The sequence below is a fragment of the Pezoporus occidentalis genome, unplaced genomic scaffold, assembly GCF_034315485.1.
Source record: "Pezoporus occidentalis ecotype Australia unplaced genomic scaffold, CSIRO_AGI_Poc_V1 ctg1, whole genome shotgun sequence".
NCBI lineage: Eukaryota > Metazoa > Chordata > Aves > Psittaciformes > Psittacidae > Pezoporus > Pezoporus occidentalis.
Window position 1 is genome coordinate 11,280,812 of NW_026912778.1, and position 14,145 is coordinate 11,294,956.

General features: G+C 39.3%; 1 protein-coding gene across 2 annotated transcripts in view; it reads left to right on the forward strand.

Annotated features, from left to right (window-relative positions):
• The window catches only part of SNX25 (sorting nexin 25), an 81,345-nt gene that overhangs the window by 50,102 nt on the left and 17,098 nt on the right, over window positions 1–14,145 (forward strand). For both annotated transcript variants that reach the window (XM_062631761.1, XM_062631825.1), the window contains exons 7-9: window positions 1,621–1,811; window positions 8,499–8,630; window positions 10,301–10,576. In XM_062631761.1, the coding sequence (XP_062487745.1) occupies window positions 1,621–1,811; window positions 8,499–8,630; window positions 10,301–10,576 (599 nt within the window). The remainder of the gene's footprint in view (window positions 1–1,620; window positions 1,812–8,498; window positions 8,631–10,300; window positions 10,577–14,145) is intronic.

Below are 14,145 nucleotides of genomic sequence, written 5' to 3' on the forward strand. Positions count from 1 at the left end.
GGGGAGAGCTGTTTTGTCTTTAAGGTATTTTCCTGCTTTTTGTTGTTCTTTTTTTTCTCATTAATACTGGTACCTCTGGTCAGGGAACTGAAACGCTAAATTAAATGTTCTGTTGACTTCCCTGTGGGGATAACATGCCAGAAAAACAGATGGCATTTTTTTGTCATGGTAAACTCATTTTTATCGTTTGCTTCAGTGAGTATTATCTCTGTAGTTTACTATTATATGGCAGCTCAGATGCAGATGATACTTACCCATTAAAACTAACAGTCTTTGAATCGGGAAGGTTCCCTACCAACATACATAAATACATGCAATGAACAATATGGGAAAAGATGCTGGGAGAGTATCTGCACTCACATTACCTATAGAACCTTAGGGACCCCCATGTACTGAGTTGTTCTTCAGTATAAAGGTGACAAACATAATCACACGCAGTAGTTACATGTGGCTGTAAGGGGAAATCAAAGGATGAAAACAGTCCTAAAAGGAGAAGGTACCTTAACATATTAGAAATGTTTTTAAAAGACCCGCTTTAAATAATTCCTGAGAGATTTTCTTTTTCTGTCTGGTTGTTTCTTTCCAGCAACTGTTTTGAAAATGGAATGCTATTTTCATCTATATTGTTTTACTAGCATTTAATATTTTGAAAACATAGTAGAATGGATCTCTGTTATTCATCCCTGAGCAATCAATTAATCCAGAGGCAAGTACAAGCCAGGTGCTTTGCTACTGAGCGCTAGTTGTGGCCTACAAAAGCAGGACTGTTATCGTTGAACAAGAGGAAAATAAAACCAGTGTATAAATGTAAATCAGCAGATACAAACCAGGAATTATTTCAATGCAGTAGGGTTTTTTAGTCTGGTTTATCTGCTGCTTCTTTTTTTAGACCTTGGTAATTAGCTGAAGAGGCTGGAATGTAGAATACACAAACATTACATGTTTTATTACCAGATCCTATTCAGCTGACTGTCATTTTCATGTCACTTCAATACTGTGCAGTCTTGGTGTGGCACTGTAAGATTTTTCTTCTCAGTCATATGACCATTTTGAAAGAAATTCAAGCGTTGTTGCTGTGTGGAGGAGATGCTGTATGATATGCTGTTCACATCAGCCTCAAGAAATTTGGATTTGAAAATGAGATGCATGGAAACATGTCATGCTGGTCTGAAGGGTCTGAGTCCAGTCCCTCATGGCTCTAGGTAGTCAGTGTTATGTTCAGTAAGGTACATAAACTATCAGTTTCATGTGTTATCTATCATACACCGTAACTGCAGGTAACTTCCCGAAGCCATCTGATCAGTGTACATTGTGTAGTACACAAGTCTTGAGCCTCTGTCTTGCAACAAACTATGAGAAGAGAGCTGGAAGAGTCAGATTTCACTGGATGTTTGGATAATTTTTTTTTTTTCTGAACTGTTTTATATAAGCCCTTTAGGTATTGTTGGAGAATGTTTGAAAATCACCATGTCATTTCAAATACAAACTCTGCATTATCTGTTCTCATGTGCATAGTTGACTCCAGAATGACAAATGCTTTGATCAGGCAGGTCACAGAGGCAGTGGTGCAATGATATTTTCGTGTTGTAAAGGACTGTCTCTGATCTGCTTTTTTCTTAGATTCAAAAGGAAAAGAAACTGCAGCAATGAAAGCTGACCTACTGAGGGCTCGCAATGTGAAGAGGTATATTAATCAGCTGACAGTGGCAAAGAAGCAATGTGAGAAGAGAATAAGGCTCCTGGGAGGGCCTGCTTATGATCAGCAGGAAGATGGCATTTCTGAGGAAGGCGATGGCCCTCAGAGTCAGAAGGTATAAACTGAATAGCACATACATTGTCTGAAGGTCATTCTAAATGTGTTAGCACTGGATCATATTATCCTCGCTGTCATTAATCCCTCCCTTCACTCTGAGTCAAGTACAAATTAGTTGCTTCATAGTTTGCTTAGGGAAAAGATCACTGAAGTACCTGAAAAAACATAGCGATCACTCGGCCTGGGATGCTTCTACATATGAAACTTCACAAAGGGTTGAGTGGCTCATAAGCATATGTGATTTTTCAGATGTACTGCATATAGGGAGCTAATAAAGACATGGTAGCAGCCTTTCTGAAAGTAGCAACTTGCCTTCAAATAAAAGATTGCCAACACATGTGCAGTATTTCTTCAGCCTTTGTTATATGTACTTTTGGAAATACTTGTGGGTTTTGCAAATACCAAGTTATTCAAAAGCAAACACTTAACTCGTGGAAGGCAGTTGATAAAAATGTAAGGGCTGTCATTGCAAAAAAGCTCTGGTAAGGCTGTTGACTGAATGCTGGTTTTCAACATCACTGTAGTCTGGAATTAGAAAAAAATACTGTTGTGTTAGCCAGCATCTACAAAAATAAAACAATGGCTACTTATCCTTGCTAAACTTCAATAGGTTTAGTGACTTCTTTGTGTAATTTAATCTATTCTGTTCCCTTTGGGTGAAGTACAGTAATAGATGTACTCAAATGAGAAAGTTTTCATCTGTTTTCATACAGGTAGAAGTTAACCTTTCATGCAGGGATCTTTGATTTTTATTATGTCCTTATAATAATTGTAACTTATTGGCATGTAAGAAAAAGTTGCATGGTAGAGAAATAGTTCTTAACTATCTGTGTTTTGTCTGTCTTGAGTAAGGGCTGAAAGAGGGCAGTTGACTACCCCCCTCATCCCTAAAGCATGATTTCAGACAGTGTGTTATAGGTTGTGCCAAGGCAGTCCTGATCTGTTTCCTGGAGTTGAGTGAGTGAGAGGTGCCAAGGAGAAAAGGAGAGAGAGAAGCATGTGGCAGCACCACATGAGCCACTGATGCCACTTTTGGTGCCTGCTGAGATGTTACGGGCTTTACAGGATAGATACATAGTGACATAAGATTGTTCAGGAACAGGATCAAATAGTGAAGATGGACTGGATGGGGTCAGCAGTACAATAAAATATAATATTATTGTATTAAAAACAAAGGAATTCCTGCTTTTAATGCTGCATGTTTTATAACCCGATGGATATTTTTTTTTTTTTTTTTTTTTTAATAGGAGCTGCTGGCCAAGGGTTGTGTATCTTGCGATTATACCTATGAGCAGCTCCATATTGAGTTCATGGTACTATTAATAGGAATTAATACTCCTTGCACAGGCATTTGTTGTGGTGGCAGAAGCAATAGGATCTGCTCTCTTTCTAAGCTTTTGATGATGTTTCTATGAAGAAGCCATAGAACCCCTCCACATCCATGTCAGCATAGAAAACAGCAAAAGTGCTGCTCTCTTCTGTTGTCCCCAGCTCTCTTATCAGGAAACAGGCTGAGGGAGGCTGGATGAGAGATGAAGGCCACGCTGTTCTCTTCTGAGCACAGAAAAATGCCCAGGGCTTGGTTTAGGAAGGGAGCTCTCTTTAATGCTGCTTCTTCCCACCCCTTTTTTGCACTGTGGTAGCTACAGTCTGGGTTATTTCAAGGCAGCTAGTTCTATTTTGGATGCTGGCCGCTCCTATGTGGGCAGTATTGACTGAACACTCAGAACACTTGGAACATTTTCTAAGCAAAAGGGAACGGCTTAGTTTGGGACTTAGTAGATAAGCTAATGTTGGTATGCTGCTCCCAGTGGCCCATAATTTCTGTAAATTTAGAGTCTGGCTGTGCCAGTTTTTCTGCTAAGATAGCACTTAACCTGAAGAATAACTAGTTTGTATAGAAGAAACTGGAAGCTTGCTTTCCTTTCTTCAAGTTATATGGAATGGGTCAGAAATGAGCCTCTACTGATGGTATTTGATTTTATGTAAGTGTAGTACAGAAACATGAATATACTATTAACTCTGGGGAATATTTGGTATTAGTTGAACAAAGAACAAATTGACTAGTGACCTAGACTTGTATTTTGGTTTCACTTCTGCAACCCACAGAAAGCTTTCTCTTTCCTGCACTAGTAGAGGAGTAATAGCACTGCTGGTGCTATTATGGTTTGGATTATGGTCTTAAATGTGGAGGTGGATTATTTGGAGCTGTCAATGTTCCTCTTTTACAGATTTAAGAAACAGAAATTAGGTGCTTTGAAATACTTTTTTTTTTTTTTTCTCCTTTCACAGCAGAAGCTAATTATAAAACAGTGTCAGTTTTCTGTTTGACTAGATAGTCCTGTGACTTTTATGTATTTGACTTCGCATATGTTTCACTCACCTTATTATCCCGAATCTGGGTTCTCTGGGGAGGTCATGAATGTGTAAGTTATAACCAAAAGCTTATAAGCAAACAAGCAAACAAACCAACCCCAGCTGCTCTTTGAGTCTGAATTCTGTCATTAGCTCCAATGTTGATGTACATTCTGTCCTTGGTGTTAGATTTGCTTTCAGAGAAAATACAGTTGAAATTAGTGTAATATATGAAGTTTCTCTTCTAATCTAGTTATGGTCAGTGCAGGTTTAGTCTTTTTTCGTAGAAATGGTACCTGCACAGTATTGCAGTAATTAATTGAGTTTTTGTTGTCTGTATTCATCCAGCAAACCCTTTGTTTTCTCTGTTGTCTTCAGCACAATAGCCACATCACCACATCTGTGATTTGATGGGTGCAGTCACAGCATCTCCTTAGCAGAGCTTTTTGTGAACCGCAGGTGGTAGGAGGAGCTGTGGTGATCTGATCCTGGACAAGCTGTGAGATAGCAAGGAAATGGCCCAAGTGTACTTTTGAGGCACAGGCAGTTCATGTTCATAAACCTACTGATGAGGAGTAGTTTGAAACTCCTGCAGAAGGCCTTGCTTCCAGCATGTATGAAGACAGGCTGAGAAAGTTGGGGCTGTCTTTTCATCCTGGAGAAGGGAAGGTTACATGGAGACGTCATAGCAGCCTTCCAGTATCTGAAGGGGGCCTTTAAAAGGATGCTGGGGAGGGACTCTTCATTAGGGACTGTAGTGATAGGACAAGGGGTAATGGGTTCAAATTTAAACAGGGGAAGTTCAGGTTAGATACAAGGAAGAAATTATTTACTGTGAGGGTGGTGAGGCACTAGAGTGGGTTGCCCAAAGAAGTGGTAAATGCTCCGTCTCTGGCAGCGTTCAAGACCAGGTTGGACAGGGCCTTAAGCAAACTGGTCTAGGGTGGGACGTCTCTGCCTATGGGAGGGGTGTTGGAACTAGATGATCTTAAGGTCCTTTCCAGCCCTAATTAGTCTATGATTCTTTCTATCCGTGGATAGATGCTGATGTAACTGGTGACTGATGAGACTTTCACTGTGATTTCCGAACTTGAGATCATGTTATGTCAGGATACTTGTACATAAGAAAGAAAGAAAGCAAGCTTCAGTTGTTGTTCCCCTGTTGCCTGCAGATGGGGTGTCTTACGACAGAATTTCATGAACGTGTGAGTCTCAAGGCAGGGGTTTTCTGTTAGTGTATGTGCAGTAAAACATTCATGTACCTTATGCAGTATATACTTCCTGATAGGTAACTAATCATTGCATTTATTTCAGCTACTGCTTTATGTGACAAAGTAACCTTCTGATGACTTGCCTCTTCTTAAAAGATAATAAAGAATACATGCTTTTATTTTACTTGGTGTACAGACAAAGCATTGGTTACTGTTCTTGAAAATGCAGCTTGGAAAGAGACACATTTTTCCAGTGTAATTTCTGCAGTGTGACTGTGTGTCATCATCCCAGCAGAAAACATCCACTACTGGCCCAAATTCTGTTTACCCACCCAGGATCTGCAGTGCTGTTATCAGCTTTATTGTGGTTATTCATTATAGGCCGATGTGGTTGTAGTCAGTGGGAACCTGGTGCGTTGCAAAGAAATAGAGTACTGTGCATCTGTGCTGTGTCTGGTGCCTATACACGTCCTTGCAAATTATCCAACTGTTTTATGTTCTTCTCCAGAGAGGTTGTGATTGTCTTTAGGGATTTGTCAAGACCAGCTCTTTGCTTTGTAGGGCCAAGAACAAGGCTATTCTGTGTGCCTATGTTAGGGATGCTGGTTACAGCACCCTGCTTGGAAATAAAGCCCTAACCCCTTCCTAGTCTTTGGCAGAGCTTGTGAGCAGCTGTGGTATGTTAGCTACTTCCCTGTTGGAGCAGGGAATTGATGTAGCAGCGGTAAAGCTGCTGTTTTTTCCAATCCCAGAAGCTGCTCTCTAGTCAAAAGCACTTGGAGGGTTGTTGTTGAGGCTGATCATTCTAAGATTGTATCTGCTAACTGGATGTTAGATTTGAGGGTTTACACATGCCTTAAGATAAGCTTTTCTGTCCATTAATTTGTCTTGTTCAAGTATTTCAGTTTGCAAGGTAACTAGTAGGAAGTTTGTGTAACAGCATTATTAGACACCACCTCTTTAATTACTATGGGGCACCTGTGCAGGAGTGAGGGATGGTTACACTTCCCTTGCTCCCTGCAGCAGCACTTACCCACAATTAATTGTGAGAGGGGATGTTTGTTAATTACCTTCTTTTCTGGCAGCCTGGGTGGAGATACTTTGGATAATAGAGGCATAAAGACCAAAGTGACCTCTTGCTCAAGAACAGATAGCATGTGCTCTGCATTGTGATTTATTACCTCTGCTATCATATATAGAGCTGAAATTCCTGGAGATGGTGAAGATCTCTGTTCAAGAGGCTGGAAGACCCTCTTCTGCTTGTGTTTTAAGTCATTGTCCTTGATAAAAAGATTGAATAGAGAATATGATGATGCACAACAATCAGGCTAAACCACAGACTGCCCTTTGAATTGTCATCTCTGTGTTCTTCTCTTGGACAGTCTGATCACCATTTCTCTAATAAGCCTAGCTTCAGGAAGCCTGACTCTGTGCTATTCACTGTGAATTACAGTGCAGCCTCTGAAAGACAGAAGTTTGTGTTCGTATACCTGAATGGTTATGAAGCTAAGAGCAAGCCATGCTCAGAAGATACTGGTATGGTAAAGGATGAAGAGAAGAATGGAATATGACTGTTGCTAAGAAACTTTGTAGATGAAAAGGAGCATTTCAGCTGAGACAAATATAATTTACTTAAACACTGCCCAGAATTTGGGGAAGCTGTTTCAGGAAAAACACAGGTAGCTATGGTTTTCAAAGAACCTTCTTTAGCCTGGTTTCTTAAGGAAGTGACTTGTGCTAGTAATTGTGGCACATGGATGTGGTTTCTTCCTGTACAGCTTGAGCCCAGCAGACTGTTTTTCCTAAACGTAACTTGGTGCTGGAGTCTCACAGGTACTAAGCTGAGTAAAATAAATCATCTTCCCAGAGAGATGATGATACATGACCTGAATTGTAGTAGTATTAGGTGTTGAAAAACCTGTATTAGAAAAATACATCATGGGTTAATATGCCTTAGCCTTGGTTGGAATTCATGTCTTGCTCCATACCAAATTATCTTTGCTATGAAATGCAAAGTCATAGGAAGCTAAGATTCATTAGCCACAGTGCTTAAGGACCTGCGTTTCTTTTCAAAGAAAAGGTGAAGGTTGGTTGGTGTCTGTGAGGTACAAAGCAAGAGACCATAACCACTCTGGTGTATTTGGATTCCTGGCAATATAAATAATGGCACTAAATGAGCTACATGAAAACTAGACTGAGCTGCTACACTGAAACATTGGAGGGGAAGGGCTGATTGGTTTTGATGGTGTGTTCTGAAAATTGGTTCTGTTTTTCAAAGGAAGCCAAGGTTGTTCAGTTTGTTCAGTGTGGGAAGATCTGTTCATTTTGTCAGGGAGGTGTTTCGTTTCCAGGTAGGAGTTTCTCTCAAAGAAAAAGCCTGGCTTCACAAAAATAGTAGAGGATGAGGAAGCGATAATGGCTTTTTAATCCAACATCTTAGTGGCTGCAGCATCTGCTTAGGTTTGGGAAGTATATGTTTCATTTCCTTCTCTGCTTGACACACACCATCCTCTCTCATCTCAGGAAGAGTCCTGAGCATTATATCACAGCTTGTACCCTTTCCTGGCTGCATTTCTGATAGATGCTTTTCAATAACACACAGTTAATGGGATGCCTTAGCTGCTAGGGTAAAGAACTACACTCTATCTTTCTGTGTCCCTGGGAATAATTGAGATAAATCTCAAAGTTCTGTGGCCTGTGGCCTGGCAACTGCTGATGTAACTATTTGTTTGAATCAAACTAAGCTTTCAGCTTGTCTCCTCTGCCTTGCAGGGACACGAGAAGTTAAATTTTTGGCAGTAGTATTTCATAAATGACTTGAAATGCCATCTTAGTCCTTTGAAATATAGTCTTACCTCCTGGACAGAAGATAAGTGGAAATAATTTCTGCCTGGTAGGAGCATAGATGTGTTTATTTTTCAAGTACTTCTAACTCATATTTTTTATTCTTTGAAATTATTTTTCTTTAAATGAAGCTAAACTATTACTGTAGAAGGTCTGTGCTCTTGAATCTAGTGCACATGCATGGTGCTCTGTGGGCACACCAAGTGAAAAGATTTTCTTCATAAGGGATGGAGAGTTAGTTTTTTTCCCAGGTTTTATTCTTTTTCTTTCTTCAGATTCTTCAGTTTGAAGAAATTTTGGCCAACGCTTCATACCGAGAGCATTTCCGAATCTACATGGAAAGGATGGACAAGATGGCTTTGATCGGTCTTTGGGAGTCTGTGGAGTACCTGAAGAATGCTAACAAGGTGGAAGAAATTGCAAGTCCATGCAGCTTGTACATTTAATGGGAATCTCTGCTGCTTGTGATGTTGGTGTTAGGAAATGTCTTTGTACTTATGTTATTAAAACAGCAATAGCATAGGATGGGTGCTAAGCAATTTAGGGGGGGTTTATCTTGCTTATGTCAATGTTTGAGGATAATGTGCAATTAAAAATTGTGGACTGTTGTTATGATGGTTTCCTATTGTTCTATGTAACAACATCACTTGTAAAAAGGATACTGGATATGCTAAAATAGTAGAATTATTTCTCGCTCTACCAGAGAGTTAAAAAAACAACTTGCATTAATGTTTTGGTTTTAGTTGTATCAGCTCATGTGAAACTGTTTGATAGTCTGTACATAAACTTCTTATCTTGCTGATTACAGGTAGCCCATTGAATCCAAAACCATGAACATTTGTGTATATGTGTTTTTAAAATCCTTCTGAAAGAGTGTCTTTGCTTTGAAAGATCTCTTCATCTCCCCAACAGTTCTATTGCTGTACAAGCAGCTAAGTTTCTCCAGGAAACAATGCTGTATTATAATTTGTGCTAAGGTAAAGTGGGAATGAGAATCCTGGAGCAGGTATAGGAAATACAAAGTTGCAATAAGTATCCTGGAGCAATGGAAACGACCAACTCAGGCTAGGAAGTGTTCATAAAAAGGGTTTGTCACGCACGTTAAAGAGAGTTGTATAGATCAGTTTTGATTTGCAAACTGCTCATGTTTGGAAAAGGTGCTGTAAATCATTTTGTGACCTTTCAGCTGTGATTTCTCATTTTGCTTTCAAAACAATGTGTAGTGCGTTTATTCAAGACTTCCCATTTTACAAAAGAGATTCTAACACAGTGTGCTTGTCTTCCTCCATGGAACATAAATGTGGTCTGCCGCTACAGGGGCAGTTCTGATTACAAAAAAGGAGCAGCTGTGCAGCCATGTGGCTGGGATACTGTCATATGAGGCAGGCCAGCACATTGTGCCATACTAATGGAGAGAATAAAACCTTTTTAATTTGGGTCAGTTTAGAGAGATAATAATTTAGAGAGATGATCATGGGCTGTGCTGCATGACTTCCTCTCTTCTTCCTGTTCATTACTGCACAGTTCAACCCTATGCACTGTTCTGTGCTCGGTGGAAATACTTGGCCTCATGTACTGATAAATGCCTCTTCAGTTGTGCTTTTTTCTTGTTTCTTTTTTCTTTTCCCTCCCCCTCAAAATTAACTATGGTAATGTATAAAGGGAGTTGATCTTAACAAGAAGACAGGAGAACCAGTACAGCTGAACTCTACAATCTGAACTTAAAATAGTGACCACAATGTTGCTCTAGCACTTTGTCCTTTGAATACCAGCTTTTGGAGCACACTTTTAAAAGCAGTGGGTGCTTCTTCTCCAAGCAGCTATGGTTTTTTTAGAACACAGCTGTTTCTTCACTTAACAATCAGGGATATTTATCTTGTGAAATCAACAGCCTAGCGTAGGTGCAGAGGCAGAGTGTTTGATCTAGTAAGAGATTCACAGATGTGTTCTCATACATCTGGGCATGAAATTAGTTTGATCATCCTTCAAATTATGCACCTGGATCATGAGTCATCCTGATATATTTAACAAGTTTTCATTATTCTCTTCTCCCTCCCCTTCCCTCTCTGCATTGTAGGCTGAAATACCTCAACTGGTGAGTGAAATTTATCAGAATTTTTTTGTGGAAAGCAGAGAAATACCCGTGGAAAAATCCCTTTATAAAGAAATACAGCAAAGTCTTGTGGGGAATAAAGGCATTGAAGTATTCTACAGAATTCAGGCAGATGTTTACGAAACTCTAAAGGACAGATATTACCCCTCATTCATTGTCAGTGATTTATATGAGAGATCAGTCAAGAAGGAAGAAGAAAGAAGTTCTGCTCAGCTAACTCCTGAGGACAAAGATGAAGTGGTGAGTCACACAGACAGTTTCTTTCACTGTTATTTAAGGTGATCTGAAGATGATCCTGACTAAAGCATATAGCAGCATCTGCTGTCCTTGAGCTTTAGACTACTTTTTTTTTTCCTGATATATTTATAAATATCATCACTCTTGTAGTTTCATCAGGCAAACCTGATATGTTTGCAAGCTCTTTGAAACAAAACGGTACAAAATGCTTAAATTTCGTATTAGTAGATATTTCAGATTTCTAAGCCTTTTGTATTTCATATCATTTATTACCCTCCTTAGTATCAGAGAACTCAAAATGTACCACATACAAGCTCAGCTGCTGTATTTTTCAGTGAAGGAAATCGCACTGAAACATGAATAGGTTTCTGTCTAGAAGTTGTCTGTCCCCATCCCCTGTGCATTTCCTTCGTTCTAAATACTTTTTAAAAGCTGCACAGAAGTGGAGGAAAAAGTAATGAAAACTATGATCTTAGTGCTTTTTCAGTAATTTATTGAATAAATGAATAGGCTATGCTGGAAGATAAAACTGATTTCAAATAGCACTAGAACTGTAAATACTAAACCAGGACATTCAAAATGTCATAAACAATAACCCAATGGCAGCTCTCTTGGGACTTTTTTTTTCAGTGGGTTCTCTAAGTCAGTCATTGTTGGGGAAACTTGTATTAAGTTTAAGAACATTTTGACAAGAGCATCTCAGACCAGTGAGCAACTTTCAGTCAGGCTGCTGCTTCAGATCAGCATGGGTGTCTGCATTTTACACCTGAACTTGCTCAAACAAGTCAAGTGTAATACTTTATCTCAGACTGTCTGTGAAGCGACAAAGGAGCAGAATCCAGAGATACTGATTTACATCCTGCCCTTTAGAAACAATTTTTCCAGAACCTATGGCTTTTGTAGTTATTGCTTAAATATGACTTTCCTTTCTGTAGGTGAGCTATTACAGTCTCTGCAGTCTGCATATCAAGAAATCTGCAGAGATGAGCAGTTATAAGAAAATTGCTTCCAATATTGAACTTTTAGAGCTTGCTAGATTTTTTTCACTGTTTGTTTCTCCCTGTATTCTTGATAAAAGATTCAAGACACGTTTTCTGCTTTTCTCACTGCTAACTCAGCTATGTGTTTGGGGTGGTAGATGCTTCAAAGACTTTCTGTCCTTGTGTTTGCAGTTATTGGAACTTTGAGTAAAGACTGTTCTTGGTTTTGTCCAGAAATTTCTAAACATTGTGCTTTTTAATCTCTTATATATATTTTACACATAGTCTAACAGAGATAACTGTTTCTGTAAGAAAGCTGATACAGCATTTAAGGGCTAGATATCCTCTGTCAGATAACACACCAGCATCATCTGTCCTTCCTCTGAGTCCTTGGATATATATGTGCTGGATCTGAAGGCTGAGTCTGCTGTGAAACCTTGAAGACTAATATATTGCCAAGTTGGCTTATATGGTTAAAGGTTTTTTCCAATTTTAACAACAAATTAAGTATGAAGTTGCATATACTGTTAGAGCATCTGTCAAGTAGGGCACTTAGTGGATCTGTGCCATGCTTCATGGTCTTCAAGGTGAAAATAAATGATAAGTTCCTTTTTCTGAAACTTCCAGTGATGTTTAGATGTTTAGGTGTTAGTGAAAATGCACTACTGGCTAATAGGTTTGGGATTTTTCCTCCTCCATGTATAGGAAGCCACAGCTGAGAAATCCTGTTTCTGGAAGGATCCATATTGTTAGCAAATATTGTTTTCATTTTAGTTTAGGTTTTGGAAATCTATGTCCTCACCTCCTGGGGGACTGTGGGAGTATCTATGTTAATTCCGTATCAATTTACTGTTAGAGCTGGATAGGTCAAAAGCCATCTAGTGTCCTCATCGAGGGGAGGGCAAAACAGTGAACCCTGGTTAAACCTGAGAAAATCTAATCAGAAGATTGCAATTGAGGATGCCGTCCAGCTGTTTCTGGTGCATGTGGAACAAGCTCTTTCTTCTTCCTTCCATGCTGGCATGGCTTTTTGCCCGTTGGACAAACCTCCTTTGAAAAGTCATGAGTAGATGTGAAATACAGAAGCAAGCAGTGCCTGCATTCAGCACTTCAAGGAAATAGGGTCTGGTGGTTGCATCAGTGCTGCGTGTGTCAGATGGCTAAAATAAGCCCAAAAAGTCTGTGTTCTCCAGGACTTGCAGAAATGAAAGTCATTATCAGGTTAGCAATCAGGGGAAAATAGGACAGTCCTTTATGATCTCAGCTTTGAGTGTGTTGGTTGTTTATTTGATAGATTTGATGATTTGAATACAGGTAACTTGTTACCTTGTAATTTTAGCATTTTTGTGATAAATCCAGTTTTTCCTGTGTCTGAAATGTTACTGACAGAGAAATCATGTAGCCCACCTCTGGGAGCAGAGCCTTACTAATTTGTAATTAATTGCAATCCTTTGATTACTAGCACCAAGCTTCTTCATGTGAAAAGTCTTTTAATTCTCCAGTGCTCAAAACAGCTGTTTGAATTCTTTTCGACCTCTGTGCTTCCCAACAAGTGTAAGGGTTTGGTTTGGTTTGTTTCTTATTTTTATGGTTTTGTTCAGTAGTGTTTTGAATAACATTCAGTGTTGTTAATTATTATTGTTATTTGTATTATTGTAGTGCCAGGAGATGACAAGTAGCTTCCATGGGCTGACCTCAGTATGTATGCTTGGAGGCAGTATCTGACCTGCGAGTCCATGGAAGCAGACAGAAGAAAGGACAGGGCAGGCAAATGCAAAGCTGGAACAGGGCATGGATTTCATAGCATAGACCTCCTGACTTATGCATTATATTACTCTCCCTTAGGGGGATCACATTAAGGAGATAGATTATTGTTGCTACTGTATTTCTTTTCAGGCCTTTTTTACTAAGATGTAAAATACTGCAGAATTTGCAGTAGGCTTGTCTCCTCTAAAACTTGTGAATTTAGTAGAGTATGAGACTTCCTTATGTTAGCTTTTTGTTAACTGTATAGAGCTTACTTAGTAGGAATATCATTCACAGAACACAGAACTCTCCTTCATGAGATGAGATTCATAGCTTCCCACAGATAAATTTAGACACATTCAGTCACAAGCAGACCTCAAAGATCTTTGACCGTGGCAGCAGTAACATCTCAGTGCTGTGTGTGCTGCATCTTAAAGTCTCTTCATGCCTATTTGGGGAAGTACAGTAGGAAAGGGGAGGCTGAGGTAAATGCCAAAAGATGTTAAAGAGAATGTCACCGAAAGGTGTGAAAATTTCTGGGTTTTTGCATGCCTGTAGTACACAAGGTGGAAAAAGCTGTTGATTTGTCTGAATGAGTATGAGAAATGATTTATGGGTTTAGAGTAATGCATATATGCTTTTAACACGTTGTTAACAAATCTAAAAACTGCAGTAAAATCGGTTTATGAAGAGAGAGGATGTGGTTTAGATTGTTCTGCGGGCTGATAAATCTGTCTTATGAGGGTTTGTGGGAGGCAGGGCTGTTTGTTAGAACTGTGGGGTTTTTTGGTTTTGTTCTATGTTTCCCCCATCTCATTATCTTTCAGTTCAGAGCTAAGTATTTGC